The 19,333-nt window shown below is 31.6% G+C and overlaps 1 protein-coding gene across 3 annotated transcripts in view; it reads left to right on the plus strand.

The window, feature by feature from the left end:
• TGS1 (trimethylguanosine synthase 1) overlaps positions 1-12,471 on the plus strand; it is a 48,228-nt gene extending 35,757 nt beyond the window's left edge. For all 3 annotated transcript variants that reach the window (XM_074278493.1, XM_074278500.1, XM_074278510.1), the window contains one exon: positions 11,702-12,471. In XM_074278493.1, coding sequence (XP_074134594.1) covers positions 11,702-11,860 — 159 coding nt within the window. In that variant the 3' untranslated portion in view covers positions 11,861-12,471. The remainder of the gene's footprint in view (positions 1-11,701) is intronic.
• The last annotated feature ends 6,862 nt before the right edge of the window (positions 12,472-19,333 follow it).

Consider the following 19,333-nt stretch of genomic DNA (forward strand, 5'->3'; position numbering starts at 1 on the left):
CTGATCTAGTCAAACTTTTAACTGATCAGGAATCTTTTTTTTTTTTTTTTTTTTTTTTTTTTTTTTTTTGGTGCTGTTTCCAATAAATATACTCATCTGGAGTTGAAAGGAGTTTAAAGAGCTTAAGCATATAGTAGGGTCATATTCAGCCTAAGTTTAAGAATATCTTCAGTTCAGTATCAAAGTGCTATGCAAAATTTCAAGAAAGCAGTTACAACTGATCTTACCTAACAACATATGTTGTATGCTACTACAAAATACTGTACATGGGCACTGCACTAATAATTTTGTGGTCTTGAATGCTTTAGCAAGACCCTTTATGTATTCTGGTATTTCATTCCTATCTATATACATTAAATAATCTTAGAAGAGATTATATAAACTTTGCTAAAAATGTCTGCTATGCTATTTTGTTATGAAAATGCATAAGCTTATTTGAATGCTAGGTTAATTCTAGGAAATATTCTATTCATTGTAGTAATAACAGTACTAAACAATGCAAAATCATTTTTACATAAATTATTTGAACTTTTGCAGTTGGGAGAAAAGATTAGTACAAATAGTAATTTGTCTTTACTTGAATTACTAGTTAATTATGTTGGGAAATAAAAATGTGTTTTTGTTTGCAAAAAGCCTTAGGACTTAATAGTTTAATTATATTTTCTGCCTCTAGAGGGAGTAGCAGTACTAATAAATCATTGAGAAGCATAGATGAAAGTATATACTTTTTTCAAGTGTTTTGGTTAAGGTTTAATTCAAGTAGAGAAATTTCAGTAGAAAGAATTCACTTTGATTCTGCTTCTCTTCCTCTACCCCAAAAATGTCACTGGTTGCATATGTGACATACAAACAATTTCTTTTAAAATTATGTTGATTTCATCCCCTTTAATATTTTGAAATTGTTTTTTAATTTGTCCATATCTAAAACCCATCTTTATTAAAATCAACCATAAAAGAAAAATATCTCAAAAGTCACAAACTAGTAAAGAAAAATGGTTGATGATAGTTGAATATATTATCAATGAAGACTACTATGGCCTCACTCCTAATTTCGAGTCAACAATCATATTTCCAATAGAGAAATATATCAGGGAAATAATTTTTTTTTATTTGATTGATTTTATTTTGTTTTTGTTGTCTTATCTCAAGACTACTTTAGAACTTCCCTCAGAAATATACTGAATAAGACACTAAGGAACAGAAAAGTGATATAATTTACCCAGTAGTACTCAGGAAGTATTAGAACTTAAACTGACATCATCTGACTATTCTAGTCTTGGATTAAAGGTTACCTTTAACCCTGCTACCACTGTCTGGCACCAAAGATTGTTGATAATGGCATCGTGCTACTTAGCCATTTACTTCTCCCTTCTCACCCCTGTTTATATTTTATTTTCTTAATTTCCTTTCCCTGTTTTACTTTTTCCCTACTTTCCCCTATTATCTATTCAAACACTGCTTAGACCTAGAGGTAGTAGATAGAACTATAGAAGTCACTAATTTTTAAAAATCAGAAAAATATATCAGACAAGAAACAGTTACCAGCTCTGATCGAATGGTGAGACAGATATTTTATCAGAAATATGCCATAGATTATAAATAGCAACAAAATTAGTCTTTTAACATTGATAGTTAATAGTTTTCACTACATTTAGGTCAAACTCACTACCTTCAATTTAAGTATATATTTAAATGTGGACACCCAAACTGTGGGACAAATTCCCATTTTACAGTAATAGTTGGGTGGGATTTCTACATTGGAGTGCCGAGAAAATCTCTCTTGGAATGCATATCCTATTCCTATCAAAATGTTTAATACCATGTGGCTTTATTTAAACCCTTGCTTGCATTCCAGTCTTTATATTAGACTCTGTTAAAAACCATAAAAAATCTGAGATTTTAAAACTAAATCTGCCATGGATTTAGGAAAAATACAAAGCTTTTTTCTTTTCACTGCTATTTTATTTTTTAAGTAACCTAAATAAATGTTGAAGGAAACTTTGATCTGAAGTACTTTGCATGTATGTACTTTTGTATGCATATATAAAATCTTTTAAGATCCAAATTTTAAGTATCTTCTTTCAAAAACTCAAGTTAATTTTTTTAAGACCAGAAATATTACTGACCAGGCATTCCTAATATATTGTTTTGCCTAAGAAACTTAAGTTGATAGTTACTTTTTGTACTATAACATGCTCATTTTGCCATACAATGGTGCAAAATTAGAACAAATTTAAAACAAAATTTCTTGAAGCCATGGTCTGTTTCTTCTCAGTCAGCTATACAGATAGAGTAAATGCTGGTGACTGTGCTTTAAGGGAAGTTTCTAAATGCACTGGATAATTGGAGGGGGGTGGAAATGAGGAGGAAGGAGAGTGCTTTTTCGGACTTGCTGAGTCCATTTCCTTGGTTTCATAAATAGCAACCTAATATATTTAGGAATTCTGTCTCCATGGTTTTCAGGTATCAAAGACTATATAATTTTGTCCAGCCCCTAAATAAGTTTTGTATTATCTTTTTTGCTGTATGAAGAAGGATGCTAATTCCTAATGAATATACAGGAGTAATTTTAAGATGTAGGAGAATTAGATATTTTTCTTTGCCAAATTATTATTCAAAACAATTTGTTTTATTGTCATTATTTTAAAGTCATATTTTGCAGTGTAGGATATCCAGTCCTCTATCACCCATGTTTCTAATATAATTTTAGTCTAAACTAATTTTTCTGAACAATCTTTTAAAAAAAAAAGGCAAAACAACAATATTTGGTTTTATTTCTAAATGTGATTCAGAAATTAAAGTTTCAATACGAACACATCTTAATAATTCTCAGGGATTTAAGTAATTTATTCTTTGCAGTATTATAAATTTTATTTTAGTAATATATTAGTATAATATTACTAGTAAATATAATAGCAAAATTGCTGCAAAATTAGTGCATTTTAAATTATGACAGTGTGATTTGTTATTCTGCTATAGGATCTCTTGCCTCATTAGTCTCAAGAATGTCTTGTCTTTAATTTTTAAATTTTTTCAATCAACCAAAATACCATCTCCCACTTCCCCCATCCCCTATTGAAAAAGAAGGGAAAAGTAGAGCTTCCATTATAAACATACAGTCAAACAAAATTTGGCCACACACATACACATGCCCCTCCCAAATTTTTTTTTTAATTTTATAATTATAAAATTTTTTTTGATAGTACATATGCATGAGTAATTTTTTTTATAACATTATCCCTTGTATTTATTTTTCTAAATTTTCCCCTCCCTCCCCTAGATGACAGGGAATCCTATACATATTAAGTGTGTTACAGTATAACCTAGATACAATATATGTGTGTAAATCCAATTTTCTTGTTGCACGTTAAGAATTGGATTCCGAAGGTATAAGTACCAAATATTCTTAATTGGAAAACTAAATTCATATTTGAGAAAGTTCTCATATTGCCCATTAAGCTATTAGAGAAATATTATTTACTTACTTATAAGACTACATGACTACTTGTTCCTACAAAATGGCTTATAATATGGAGATAACCATGCAGAAAAAAATAAAGGCTAAACAACAGATCATACCAATTTTGAGGGTGTTTTGTGCTTTGGACACATTACAAAATTCAGGAAAACTTAATCTAGACACGGAAGAGGCTCTTGGGATAGGTCAGTTTGAAAGGAAAGTGTTTTTAGATAGAATTGAGGGGTTCAGTGCTCCTAAGTGATCCTTGTCATATTTCACCAACCTGACCAAAGAACGTTGGACAGGAAACTTAAGTTTTTGGTCCATACTCTGAAACTAACTGAACCGTTTTCTCTCTTAACCATTACATTCCCTTATTTTAAGGGAGTGTAACAAAGTGGTTTCTAAATCCCTTTTAATCCCTAGGAGTCTTTGGATACTTGAGATTTGGGTTTCATTCCATGAAATTTGATTAGGCTTTATTTTCAGTAAGAGTAGAATGAGCTGTTCTTTGTGACCTTTGGTAACTCACTGGACTCCTCTGGGGCTCAGGTTCCTCATATGTAAAGTGAAGATGCTAGACTAAATAAAGTCATTCCTCATTATTCTCAGGTTTTGGTTTTTTGTAGATTCATCTACTTATTAAGATTTATTTTTAACCCCCAAAATAAATGCTTTTGTTGCCTTCATGATCATTTGCAGATTTGCTTAGAGTGCAAAAAATTTGAATCACTACCACTTTTTATATAGTGCCATGTTTTTTATGTTTTAATGTTTTTTCTTAGTGATTTTACTTTTTAAAATGACGCCCAGCATAATGATATACTGCTGTCCAAAGCCTAAGAAAGTTGTAATGTGTATTACAGAGAAAATACATGTGTTAGATAAACTTCATCCAGACTTGTATGTACTTTGACCACGAGTTCAATGTTAGTGAGTCAATAATATGATGTATCCAGAAAAAGGAAGAGGAAGTTTATCAATCTGTACATGAGACCACTCCGGAAACTGCTAATGTAAATGTTCTGACCAAAGACTCACAGGAACCTAACCTTGTATTTCTCCTAGAAGAAGCAATGGATTAGAGTTCACAGTAGCTCAAAAGAACATAACTACCATTAGTGATGAAAATTTACTGTAATTTCTAATGTCTCTTCCAAGTCTACCACTCTTTCAGAATTCTTTGAAGGTCAAAGAGGAACTGGCTTTATACTTTCTTTCAGCCCCCTCCTCAAATCATCTGTTCTACCGCTAAGTAATTGAAACTAATTGTTCTGCTGCTCAGTAATTGTCTTAGATGGCTTCTTGTGAAGAAACACCACTTTTAACGCCTATTTAGCAAAAATAAGTAGTTCAAATTTAAAAAAAACAAACACTGAATTTTCAGAATTATTTCAAATAGGAAACTGCCAGATACTTCCTCTATCTAGAGGCACCCTTCCTGGCAATGGCTTCCTGCCATCCTAGGATCACTATCTTCTGCCCACCATGCAGAAGTGGCCTAAAGAAGGTAGTAACCACATAAAATCTTAAGTGAAAATTCTTTAATTGAAAAGAATGTTTTCTGTAGCTAATTCTTATTTGAGTAATATTCATACCATATAACCTACTTTAAACATTTTTTTTATTTGGGATTTTCTTAATGTTCTCTTGGACAAGAAAATTAACTTCTGATTCATTTCATGACCATGAAATAATATAGTATCTGCTGCATAGTTGTTTTAAGTATCAATTTATATAAAATATGTATATAAAATAGTATAAATAACATAAACTGTTATACATAACAATAAGCCACCTCCTCTCCTTTCAGAAATATACGCTTTCTGTTTTGATGACTTAAAAAAATTCTGAAATACTTTTCACTGCACAAAAATAGAGTAGTCTTACACTTTTGCCCTCCAATCTTCTTGGCATTATCCAAACTGTACTCACCGATTATTCTCTTCAGGTGGGCAAACTACTATGGTAATAAATGGATGAGTTTCTTTTGCATTTTTAAGACACTGAAAAATCCTATTACTACCTGTAATAAAATCTACCCAGTTCCACTATTAATAAAGGTACAAAGACATAAAAGATCAGCATATGATTTTAATGGAGTGACTAAATACTGAAAAGGGTGGTAACCACATTTTTGGGAGGGTGAAAGAAAAACAGAAAGGGCATTATTACATAGATCAATTTCTGACAGAGGTTCACCACATGAAATTATTTTTTAATCTTTGGTGAGGGTTCCTTCTCATTTGGTAATGAATGAACAAATTATGGCACATGAATAAATATGAAGAATTCAGAAAAACTTGAGAAGAACTGTATGAATTGATGCCTGAACTACGTTTAAGTAGAAATGGAAGAATGAAACAGTCAGATTTTGATCTGCTTTTTTGCTGGACTAAGTGGAAAAGTATTGGGAAAAATGTGAAATAAGAACATTAAGAAAATCCCAAATAAAAAAATATGATAGTCTATGGGCCCTTTTGGTAATAAAGCTTATAAAATACATACAATAAGATATAGAATTGCTTTTGAAACCTATTTTACTTAATCTAGTTACCAAAATATATTTTTTTAAAATGCCACAAGCTCATGGTCCTTAGATTAAGAATTCTTGCTTTATTTACACAGTACAGCAGAAGCATTATTGAACTTGGAATCAAACTATCTAAATTTGAGTATTGGCTTTGTTGCTTATTAGCTCTGTCATATTGCCAAATAGTCCATGATAAAAAAAAATTTTAAGAATTCCCATTTAAAAGTTAAGAACCCCTATTTAAAAGTAATGGAATGTTACATAGCTCTAGAGGATCTTAGAGTTTATCTGTGCCAATCTTCTTATTTTACATGTGAGGAAATGAGGTTCAAAAGGTAAAAGGTAAGAAAATAGTAAGTCTGGGTACCAAAATTGAAATTCAGTTTCTTGGTCAAGTGCTAGTAAATGGATTTTCTGTAACTGAAATCTACTAATGTCAGAAGAATACCAGTGAGATGAGAGAGGCTTCAAAGTTATTCTTGATGAATATAATCCCTATTTGAATAGCCAGAAGTTTCCTCATGGTCTAACCTATTAAATATTAGACATTTTTTTCTTGGTGTATCCAGTTTGAGGAGTTTGTAAGAAAGAAAAGCTCTTTGACCAATGAAATCATTCAATATTAACATGCTTAACTACAGAAAATAAGGAGAAAAGTAGATTTGACCTTCCTTTTACAACTATGGAGGTGTCCATGTATATTAGTGGTACTGCCTTTTTCACTGGAAAGGAGAATAAGTTCAATTTATGTTGTCTTTCAAGATACCCTCATTTTATTGATCTGTGAAGGAATGTTTGAACAAAGAAATGAGAGGTAGTATCAAAAAGTTATCAGGAAAATTTTGAAAGAAACATCATTTCCTGTCATGGATCCCAAAGAATGATTCACCAGAAATTCCTGTTTCCAGCTTATTTTTTCCCCTACGTAATTATTAGCTACATGTTTCGAAGGAAATATTGGAAAGGAAGGAGTGTTCTGCTTCCTTTTTTGTTTTGTTTTGTTTTGTTTTGTTTTTTTAACAGTACATTCCTAAGCACAACTGTTATTTCAGATTTTTTCTGATGTTGTAATAATGAAGTCTATAGACAATATAAAATAATCATTATTTCATTCTTGCCAAATTTATTTCTAACTTGATTCCTACATATTTTGATTTTAATAATCTTTTGTGAAATAGTTTTTATTCTCTACTCCTTTTTTCTGCCGCTGGTAGTAAAATGCCTTTATAGCACAGTACTTTTTTTTTTTCCCCCCCCAACTATTTAGGATTCAAATAGGAGAGGTTTTTTTCTTCTTAAAATCTTCACTTCTGTTCATATAACCAAAAAACATTTCTCTCATCAACTTTTCACTTGCAGATTACTTTTTTATAAGTACTTTTGAGTTGTTTCACATAACCCTTGCATTCATTCTTTTATATCCTATACTTAGATCATATCAGAAACTGAAGTTCAGTGTTTTCTTTTGTTCCAGTTTGTGGAAAAAATTGATATTCCCACATTTAAAAAAAAAAAAAACTTAAAGCTAAAAACTATCTCTCTGCTCTTACATAATAATTTCCTCAAAACTCAGGTGAGCTCCCAGTCCTTTCCAAACTCATGGAAATTTTTTTTTTTTTTTTTGCTAAAAATAATTGACTACATACCATTCATATGTGTTAGTTTATATTCCATGTGATTTTACACCAACTTACTAAAAAAAAAAGGTATTTTTAAAATCATTAAAATATAAAAAAGGAAAAGAAAAGGGGGAAGGAACTAAACAATACATAGTCAGTTAAGTCTGCAGAGGAAAGATAAGGATAACTTGAAGCTTGGTAAAAAGCAAAAGTTTGCTGTAAAACAATTCTTTATTGATTTGGACTAGATCATCTCAAAGAGGCCATAGATTTATAGCTAAGAATCCTTGGAAGTCAACAAAATCTAACACTCATTCTCTCCACTATTATTTTTTAAAGATGGGGAAATAAAGAAGGAAAGCACATAGGTAGCAAGTGGAAAAACTTTCAACTCCAAACATATTATATATAATGCCTTAAATTGTATTACTATGACCATACAGTTTTGTAAAAATTAAGGACTATTGCCTACTATACTTTTATCCAGGAAGCTTTCCTTTGTAGCAAAAACTTAAGATGATATATATATATATATTGGATTACTTGCTATCTAGGAGAGAGAGAGAGAGAGAGAAAAAAAAAATTTGGAACACAAGATTTTGCAAGGGTGATTGTTGAAAAATATGCATATATTTTTAAAATAAAAAGCTTTATTTAAAAAAAAAATTAAGATGATAAAAAGACAATTCAGTAAAACCAACCAATACATCCAATAGGTCTAATAGTGTATATATATGAAGTGTTTTACAAATATAGCTTCCCCATCCTTCTATTAATGAAAAAGAGGAGGGGGGAAGGAAATAGCATTCCCATATCCCTCTAGGACCAGGGTTGGTCATTATATTAATGTTTTTAAGTACCAATCTGTTTTTTAACAAGGATCTTTGAGAGTCTTGTATTTTAAATTAAACTTTTTCTTTTTTTAAAAATTCTTTATTAGCCATAGACTTTTTCCTATAAAAACATTGGTTCATTAAGACTATTTTTATCAGGCTTCCAAAATTTCATCTTATAAGTATTAAAGATCCTATCATTTGATACTTTGATCATTCCTAATCTGAGTACAATATTTAGTGCATTTTCCCATGGTGCTCTAGGTAGGCTTTTCTTCATGTATTTATATGCACTCTTCATATCTCCCTTTCTTCATTTATTTCTGCCTGTAGTTAAACTTATTTTCCATGATTGTCCTCTTGTTTGGCAGCTTTTACTGTGTAATTACAATCTTTGAAAAGTTGAGAATATAATGTAGGGTCATATATGTCTTCCTTATTTCTGTAACTGCCGGTTATTTCCCTCCTAAAATAAGTTAAACAGGTTTAAATATACATACTAGTAATGTATAATGAACTTTTTCTACCTTCCAGCAATTGCTCCTATGGGAATTTGGCACTTCAGGCTCATTATCTATTTTTAGTTCATATTAACATTATTTTTGTGTTGGTTAGTTATAATTTCTGCAAAGTGTAGAAACAAAAAATTATAAAGTCTTACTATCCAGGTAAACCAAATTAAGCCATAATTTCTTTGTAAATGCAACCAATCACAGTTTTTCCAGCTAGTTCATTTGTTTCTGTGTAGTGATGCTGTGCCATCACACTTGAAAAAAATGTGTATATGCTCTTGTTTATAATCAAACATGCTCAGATCCTTGGGGCAAATTTTTGAAATGGTCTGCATCAATGTGTCTCTTGCCCATGTCAGAAGTTACTCATTGCCTTCTTGCCATCTTCTGGCTGCTTTGCGCTCCTCACTGCGTTATCCCTGCGTTATCCCATGCCCTTAACATTCTTTCTGCTTACATCATGTGATGATCAGCTTGTATTGCTGAGAAGATAGATTTAGCTTTTCTCAGCAATACAATGATTCCAATTCCAGTGCTATCCATATCCAAAGAAAGAACTATGGAGTCTGAATACAGATCAAAGTATGCTATTTCACTTTTTTCTTTTGATTTTGTTTTTGTTTTTTCTTTCTCCTTTTTCCTTTTATTCTGATTCTTTTTTTACAACATGTCTAATGTGTAAATATGTTTAATATGATTATACATGTGTAACCTATATCAGATTGTTTGCTGTCTTGGGGGGGATTGAGAGGAAAGGAGGGAGGAAAAAAATGAAACTCAGAATCTTATAAAAATAAATATTAAAAACATTATAGGTAATTGGAGAAAAAAACAAAATACTATTGGGGGGGTGCATTCTTCTATCTTGATATGCTGACCTCATTTAACATTTTTATCAGGGAAGGATCTTTTGCAGACATTCAAAAACCAATAAGAAAATTTTTTAGAGGCAGATAAGCCTTGCAATGATAAACTGTCCACCATTAGAACTAATTTCCAAGCATTTCTGTTTTAACATAATTTAAAAAATGAAATCTTTATATCCATTCATAAAAGGGCTAAATTCACAAATTATCAGTTTTCTACAAGCTGACACCTCTAATGCTTATTCAGCTACCATACTTTCATTCAATTATTTTATTTTTAATAACAATAATAATAGCTAATATTTATATTTAATTTAATAATTTAATTATTTTTTAAATTAATTTAATAATAAAATGATTTTTGAAGTATTTTACATGAAACTTCAATCTGACATGTAAGGATGTATTTATTCAGTTTTGTCTCTTTGTGCCTTACCCTGGAGCTAAATATAATTCAAGTAGATACATGTTTAAGTATTTTGTTCAAGTTGAAAAGCAATGTGGAATAGTAATATAGAGTTGGCCCGGTGATTCATTTAACCTTTTGTGCCTTAGGCAAATCTCTAAAACTGTAATTTTGCAAAAGTTGCCCTTGTAAATTGGGAGAGGAAATCTCCAGTCCAAACAAATTAAGTATTAGAAGCACTGTGAATAAAAAGAAATAATTAAATAGGTCTATCCTTCAAGGATCTTAGTTTATTATATAGGTGGTATAGTGCATGGTAAAAAAAGCAAATGTTTACATGTACATTAAAATTTTCAAAGTATTTTAAATACATTGCCTCAGTCAATCCTCATATAGCAACCTTATGAAAGAGCAATGGTATTGTCCACATTTTGTAGATGAGGAAAGAAGCTCAGAAAGATTATGACTTTCACACACTAAAACTAGTAAGTAATATGCTGATAAATAGTGTCTTACAACTTGGAGGGGGAGGGGGGGTCAAAAGACAATCTTCTTATACACTAGTAGGAGTTGGTTAGCATTTCTGAGCTTCCCAGAAGTCTCCCTAATAATAGAGCAGCTGTTAGGAAGTCATTCACAATGGAAAGATTCAGGGACTCATTTACATTATAATATTTTCACTTATATTACCTATTATTTATAAATAAATATCAGATAATTTGAGAATCGTGGTATAATGGATCAAAAGCTGTCTTGGAAGCAAGGAATAACTTGAATTAGATCCTTCCTCTGATACTTGGCTGTGTGGCACTAAGAAAGTCACCTAAATTCTCAGTATTCAAGAAATTGTTTGACATTTGTAGAGATACTACATGAATTCCTTATATATAGAGCTGCTTCTGTTTTTTGTGTTTGTATCCTACAGGTCTGATAAATGCTTGTTGACTGACTTGAGGTGGTTCCCTCACCTACTAATTCTCTGTAGCAATAAAGTAATAGATCCAATTTTGATCTCCATCTCTAATTTAAGAAGAAAGAGAACACTAACAGCTGATAACATGGCTTAGAGACCATGAAGTTTAACTCCCCTCATTTCACAAATGAAAAAAACTGAGGCACAAGGAAATTATGTGCTATTCCCCAGATTTCATTAGTATCTGAAGAAGGATTTGAATCCAGGTCTTCTTGACACCAAATCCATTACACCATGTTTTAGTGATTTATTTGCAGGAATTATACTAATGACTTAATGGTATCATTCTTCAACAAGGTGACTAACCAAAACTTTACCCATTACATTGTAACATGGAAAATGATTAGTAGCTATTAATTATTAAGAATCAGCAATGAGTATTGGACATGCTTTTTTTAAGGGCACAAAGAGCAATTTCTTTCTAATTTGCAAATCTTATGAACAAAAGATTTGTTCTGAAATTCCAGTTATGTATATGTTTCTTTTGTTACCTTTTTAGGTGGCATCTTTAGCCGGACCTGGAGGACAAGTTGAAATAGAGCAAAACTTTCTTAACAATAAATTGAAGACAATCACAGCTTATTTTGGTGATTTGATTCGAAGAACAGCATCTGAAATACCAGTTAAAAATGACTTAAAAGAAGGAAATATAGAGTAGCAGCTAAATTCATTCCAGTCAGACAACTTCCATTTTATTCCTCTATCCATCATGAATTCTTTTTGGCAACTAGGAGTCTATTTCTAGCATATAAAATAGGGTTTGACTCTTTTACGTGCTGTTGTCAATAATTTTGAGATTAAATAACTTAGTAAATACTGAGAATTCATTGGAATCTTGAACTTCTTAATGTAAAGAAGGTCAATTTGCCTGTGTACCTCACAGATATATACTTATAGTATGTTTAAGCTTTTTTGTCTGCTTTTGTTTAGCAGCCTTTTATTTTTTTAATCAGTATTTTAAATGCAGTGTTGAAAAGCTGATTTTTTTTTTTTTTTTTTTTTGTTACTACAGGTTTTTTTAAAGGTTTTTTTGCATTTTTTGGGAGGGGGTTAATTACACTGACCAGAAAAACTGATTTTATTATTTAAATTGTGTCAAGATGCCCATTCATAAGCAAGTGAAAATTATCTTTAAATCAGTTGATTAAAATGTTGGTGGGTTGAGGGAGAATATTTTAAATAATGGAAGTATTACTGTATCCTAATATTTCAACGTCAATTTTTCAAACATCTTCCAATTATAAATAAAATGTTCCATCTTCACAGCAATTGTTCTTCCTTATTAATTTCTTATAGTAAAGCAAATGCAGGGAGAAATTTTGGTCTTCATAAAAAATCAGTAACCAAAGAAGAACTGACCAGCAAAGAATTATTTGTAAAATATCACAACAAAGAATAAATAAGTAGAGACATTTATGGTCAGTCAACAAATACTTATAATGTACTAGGTTCGAGGCTCCGTGATAATTATTACCAAGAAGGGCCAAAATGATTAGTCCATGCCAATTCCAACAGAGAAGTAATAAATTGTATATAAAGCATAAATAAGTATACACAGAGGGAAAGATCCCCTACAGAAGGTGAGATTTCAACTGAATTCTAGACAAAGCTAAAAATACAACATGGAGATCAGGGAAAGAATTCGGGTGGGGGGAGGAATGAGAGTGGGGAGGGAGAAAAGTTAGTGAAAAAAGTAAGAAAAGAGAGAAAGTGTCATATATAAGGAACATTAAATAGACCCACATAGCTGGATCATAATGTACATGGAAAAGAATAAGATGACTAAAAAGGTAAGAAGTGTGTGGGTTAGAAAGAGCTTTGAATTCCAAATAGAGATCATAATATTTCATTCTGGAGGAAACAGCCAATGAAATGGGAAGAAAGGCAATTGTTGGTGATATTCCAGGTGAGAGCTGAGAGCCCAAACTGAGGTGGTCTAAGAGTGGGGATATACACAATATTGTATAAGGTAAAACTAACAAGATTTGGCAATAGGTTGTAAAGGATGAAATCAAGGTAATAAAATAATATGAGATTTCAGAAGAGGAGAATCAAAACGAGCATATATTAAGTACCTACTATGTACCAGACACATTGGGGAAATGAAGAAAGGCAAAAAATAGTGCCTTCTCCCAAAGAACAGCTATAAACAGATAAAGACAGGATGCATTGGGGATAATCACAGAAAGAACTATATTAAAGGCCATCAGAAATGGTTTACTGGTAAAGATGAGAGTCATCCAAGATTGAAAAATCAGTGATTTGCAGGGTACTTGGAGGAAACTACGATGTAACAAGACTGGGAAGGCAAAAGGCCAGATTATGAAGGATATTGCCTGTCAAATAGGATTTTTTAAAAAATGTCTTATTTGATCCTCACAACCACCCTGTGAGGTTGATGGTTCCTGGGCATTCAGATTTTTATGTCCTAAAATGTGATACCCGATACTGGTACTATATGTATGCAGGAGACTAATAGTGTCAGAATCCTCTTCCTCTCGCTGAACATTATGCTTCTAGGGTGGCCTATAATTTGATGAATTTTTTAAAAATTATAACCTAATACTTTATTATTGAGTTTGTAGTTAACTAATTTGTCAATTAGTATAGTACCAAAAATAGGTTTTTAGGGCATTCCATGAGATACTTCCTTCCAAATCAGCTGAGTTTATCATTTTATTGTCAAGTTAATTCAAAAAAATAGGAAATTACATAATACTATCAAATACTATCAAAGTTCAAAAATGAAAAACAAAGTAAACTATATTATGCTGAAATGAACCATAGCCAACAAAACATTATCATAATCAGTTATAAATGTATATGCTCCAAACATCTGACATGACATCCAAATTCATGAAGAAAACATCTGACTCTCAAGAAGAATCAGACAATAAAATAGCAGTGACAAGAGATAATGTCATGCTATCAGTTTTTGATAAGGAAAATAAGAGAAACTATTGAGCTGAACAAATAGTTAGAAAAACTACAGTTTAAAGACAACCTCTAAATGGGACAAAATAAAAGACATGTTTCTCTGTAGAAATAGAACTTATACAAAAATTGGCCATGTTCTAGGGCATAGAGATTGCAAACAGAAAACGGCAGAAATCATACATTCTTTACACACCATAATGCAATAAAACTAGAGATTGGTTCAGGAACCACAAATAAAAGATACAGACCCAATTAGAGATCTAAGAATGGAATCTTCATGAGTCAAAAAACATCATAGAAATAATATCTAGTAAAAAAAAAAAATGTGGGGCAGCTAGATGGTGCAATGGATAGTGTCAAACCTGGAGTCAGGAAGACTAATCAAGTTCAAATCTGGACTCATACATTATGTGAGCAAGTCCCTTAACTCTGCCTCAGTTTTCTCATTTATAAAATGAGCTAGGGGGAGCTAGGTGGTGCAATGGACAGAGCACCAGCCCTGAATTCAGGAGGACCTAAGTTCAAATATGGCCTCAGACACTTAATACTTCTTAGCTGTATGACCCTGGGTAAATCACTTAACTCCATTGCCTCAGGAAAAATAAAAAATAAAATAAAATAAAATGAGCTAGAGAAGGAAATATATCCTAAATAAGTTACTGAGCTCCCCAGTGTCTTTGCCAAGAAAAACACAAATTGGGTAACAAAGAATTGGATATGACTGAAAAATGACTGAACAACAATAAAAAGAATATGATAATGATGAAACAACATACTAAATTTTAGAGGATTCAGCTAGTGCCTACATTAAAAAATAGAAAAGGGAAGTTAATGAACTAAATATGCATTTGTTAAATTAGAAAATCAAAAACTACACCTAGAACATGTTCAAAATAGAAAATATTAAATCAGAAAGGGGAAGAGATAAATTGAAAACAAATTCATAAATGATAAATGATAAAAAAAACTTAGTTGTTTAAAAAGATTAATAAAATTTATAAATTAGCTAATCTGATTAAAAAGAAGAAAAATTAATGAAATAGCAAATGAGTGAGATGAAATATGATGGGGGGGGAGAAGGGAGGATATAGAATAAAAAGAATATTCAGAATATATTATGATTCAACAAAACAACACAAAAGAAGTAGGGTAATTCCTTCAAAAAATAGGAAATACTTAAACAAAATCAGAAGACCAGATAGAAGTCCTAAATAAATCAATTTCTGAAAATTAATCAATCTACCTATAAAATAAATGTTTGGCTGGGGAGTGGGGTTTGGGGTTGAGAAGGTAGGAACCTTTTGGTATTGATAGAGTCATAGGGTAATTCTACCAAACTTAAATTACAGAATCCACTTTTCACAAGTTAATCTCAAAAACTAAGAAAGAATCCTTTTATAAGACAACTATGGCCCTAATGCCTACTCCTTGGAAAATAAAATACAAAAAGAAAACTATAGGTCAACATCATTAATTATTCATTCTTGAAGACACAATCTAGATGGTGGAGTAAGGCAGTAATTCACCTAAACTATCCCAAATTCACCTCTAAACAACTATAAATTAACAACTCAAAATGAATTTTGGGAGAGCAGAACCAACAAAAGAATAAAAAAAAAAAAAATTCCAGCTCCAGATCTGTTTCACTCAAGTAAAGGAAACACCATCTAGTGCAGAAAGTGTTTGGGCAAGCCAGCAAGCCATGCCCCAACATAGCAGGACAGCTGCACAGCTGTCCATACTCTTAGTACAGCAGGCTAGCAGCCAGGACCCAAGCTTGCAGTGTAAGAAGCTTGAGCCAGTGCCTCTACACCCTAGGAGCAGAACTTAACTTTAAAAAGAATGAAAAGGGCCTGAAAAACAAGCCAGGAAAAAAAAAAAAAAAAAAAAGACCCTCAGCATAGAAAGCTACTATGATAACAGGGAAGATCAAAACACAAACTCAGAAGAAGACTACAATGTCAAAATGCTTACATGAGAAGTGTAAAAAAAAATGTGAATTTGTCTCAGGTCCCAAGAAGAGGAACTTTTAAATCCACAGAGAAAAGTAGAAAAAAGATCAGCAAAAGAAATGAGAGTGATGCAAGAGGATTTTGAAAAAAAAAAAAAAATCAATAGGGAAAAACAAAAGCACAAAAATGGGAAAAGATGTGTAAACATCCACTAAAGAAAAGAGAAGCTCAATGAATAAAAAATTCCCTAAATATAATTGGGCAAGTAGAAACTAATGATTTCATGAGACATCAAGAAAAAATTAAACAAAATCAAAAAGAATGAAAAAATGGGAGGGGGAGAGGGGAAAGTGAGCTAACTCATTGGAAAAACAACTAATCTAGAAAATAGATCAAAGAGAGATGATACAAAAATTATTGAACTATCTGAAAGTTATGATCAAAACAAAAAGTCCACACATTATATTTCAAAAAATTATCAAGGAAAACTGCTCTGATATCCTAAAACCTGGATAAACCAGAATTTGAAAGAATCTACTGATCACTTCCAGAAAGAAAATTCAAAATGAAAACTTCCAGAAATATAGTGAAATTACAGAACCCCAAGTCTTTTTTTCCCAAGGAGAAAACACTGCACATGGCCAGAAAGAAACAATGTGAATATCATAAGAGTTATAGTCATGATTATACAGGATTTAGCAGCTTCTACATTAAAGGAATAGAGTTTGGAATATGAAATTCCAGCAGGCAAAGGAACCAAGAATTACTAAGAATCGTCTCCCCATTGAAATATATATTTCAATATAATAATCCTTCAGGAGATGGAAAGAGGGGAGAATGGATATTCAGTGAAATAAAGAACTTTTAATTCATTCCTAATGAAAAGACCTGGATTGAACAGAAAATTTTATTTTCAAATGCAAAAAAGACTCAAAAGAAGCATAAAAAGGTAAACATGAAAGAGAAAACACTAGGGATTCAATAAAGTTAAACTTTTCATTCCTACACAGGAAGTTGATATTTCTAATTCTTTTTTTCCAAAAGTGAATATTATTATTATTATTATTATTATTATTATTATTATATTTATTAAAGCTTTTTATTTACAAAGCATTGCATGGGTAATTTTTCCAACATTGACCCTTGTATAACGTTTTGTTGCAAATTTTTCCCTTCTTCCCCCCACCTCCTCCTCTATCTGGCAAGTAGTTCAATACATGTTAAATATGTTGAAATGCATGTTAGATCCAATATGTGTATACATATTTTACAGTTATCTGGTTGCACAAGAAAAATCAGATCAAGAAGGAAGAAAAAGAAAACCTGAGAAAGAAAACAAAATGCAAGCAAATAATAACAGAGAGAGTAAGAATGCTGTGTTGTGTTCCACCCTTTCCCATGGTTCTCTCTCTGGGTGTAGATGTCTCTCTTCATCACTGCACAAGTGAAATTGGTTTGAATCATCTCAATGTTGAAGAGAGCCATGTCCATCAGAATTTATCATCATATAGTCTTGTCGTTTCCATATATAATGATCTCCTGGTTCTGCTCATTTCACTCAGCATCAGTTCATGTAAGTCTCTCCAAGCCTCTCTGAAATCTTCCTGCTGGTTGTTTCTTACAGAACAATAATATTCCATAACATTCATATGCCATAATTTATTCAGCCATTCTCCAATTGATGGGCATCCATTCAGTTTCCAGTTTCTTGCCACTAACAAAAAGGGCTGCCACAAACATTTTTGCACATGTGGGTCCCTTTCCCTCCTTTAAGATCTCTTTGGGATATAATCCCAGTAGAAACACTGCTAGATTAAAGAGTGTGCACAGTTTGATAACTTTTTGAGCATAGTTCCAAATTGCTCTCCAGAATGGTTTGATCTGTTCACAGTTCCACCAACAATGCATCAGTGTCTCAGTTTTCCCATCTCCTCCAACATTCGTCATTATCTTTTCCTGTCATCTTAGCCAATCTGACAGAGTATCTCAGAGTTGTCTTAATTTGCATTTCTCTGATCAATAGTGATTTGGAACACCTTTTCATGTGGCTACAAATAGTTTCAATTTCTTCATCTGAAAAGTCTATCCATATCCCTTGATCATTTATCAATTGGAGAATGGCTTGAACTATTATAAATTTGAATCAACTCTCTATATATTTTAGAAATGAGGCCTTTATCAGTTCCTTTGGATGTAAAAATGTTTTCCCAGTTTGTTGCTTCCCTTCTAATCTTGTCTGCATTGTTGTACACAACCTTTTTAAACTTAATATAATCAATATTAATAATATAATCAATATTAATAATATAATCAAAATTATCTATTTTATGATCAATAATGATCTTTAATTCTTGATGGTAATAAATTCTTTCCTTCTCACAAATTAGAGAGGTAAACTATGTTATGTTCTTCTGATTTGTTTATAGTATCATTCTTTATGTCAAGATCATGAATCCATTTTGACCTCATCTTGGTATGCAGTGTTAGGTGTGGGTCTATGCCTACTTTCTGCCATACTAGTTTCCAATTTTCCCAGCAGTTTTTGTCAAATGGTGAATTCTTATCAAAAAGGTGGGGCTTTTCAGTTTGTCAAATATTATATAGTTATTGGCTGTTTTGTTTTGTGAGCCTAACTTATTCCACAGATCAACTAGTCTATTTCTTAGCCATCAAATGGCTAAGCCAAAACCATCAAATGGTTTTGATGACTGCTGCTTTATAATATAGTTTTAGATCTGGTACAGTTAGGCCACCTTCATTTGCTTTTCTCTTCATTAATTCCTTTGAAATTCTTGACCTCTTTTTCTTCCAGATGAATTTTGTTGTTATTTTTTCTAGTTCAGTAAAATAGTTTCTTGAGAGTTTGATTGGTATATCACTAAATATATTAGTTTAGGGAGTATTGTCATCTTTATTATAGTTTCTCTTCCTATCCACAAGCACTTGATATTTTTCCAATTGCTTAGATATGGCTTTATTTGTGTGGAAAGTGTTTTGTGGTTTTGCTTATATAATTCCTGACTTTCCCTTGACAGATAAATTCCCAAATATTTTATATTCTCAACTGCTAATTTAAATGGAATTTATCTTTGTATCTCTTGCTATTGGATTTTGTTAGTGATGTGTATAAGAATGCTGATGATTTATGTGGATTTATTTTGTATCCTGCAACTTTGCTAAAGTTGTGGATTATTTCTAACAGATTTTTAGTTGATTCTCTGGGTTCTCTAAGTATTCCATCA

This window comes from Sminthopsis crassicaudata, chromosome 1 (genome assembly GCF_048593235.1).
Source record: "Sminthopsis crassicaudata isolate SCR6 chromosome 1, ASM4859323v1, whole genome shotgun sequence".
Taxonomy (NCBI): domain Eukaryota; kingdom Metazoa; phylum Chordata; class Mammalia; order Dasyuromorphia; family Dasyuridae; genus Sminthopsis; species Sminthopsis crassicaudata.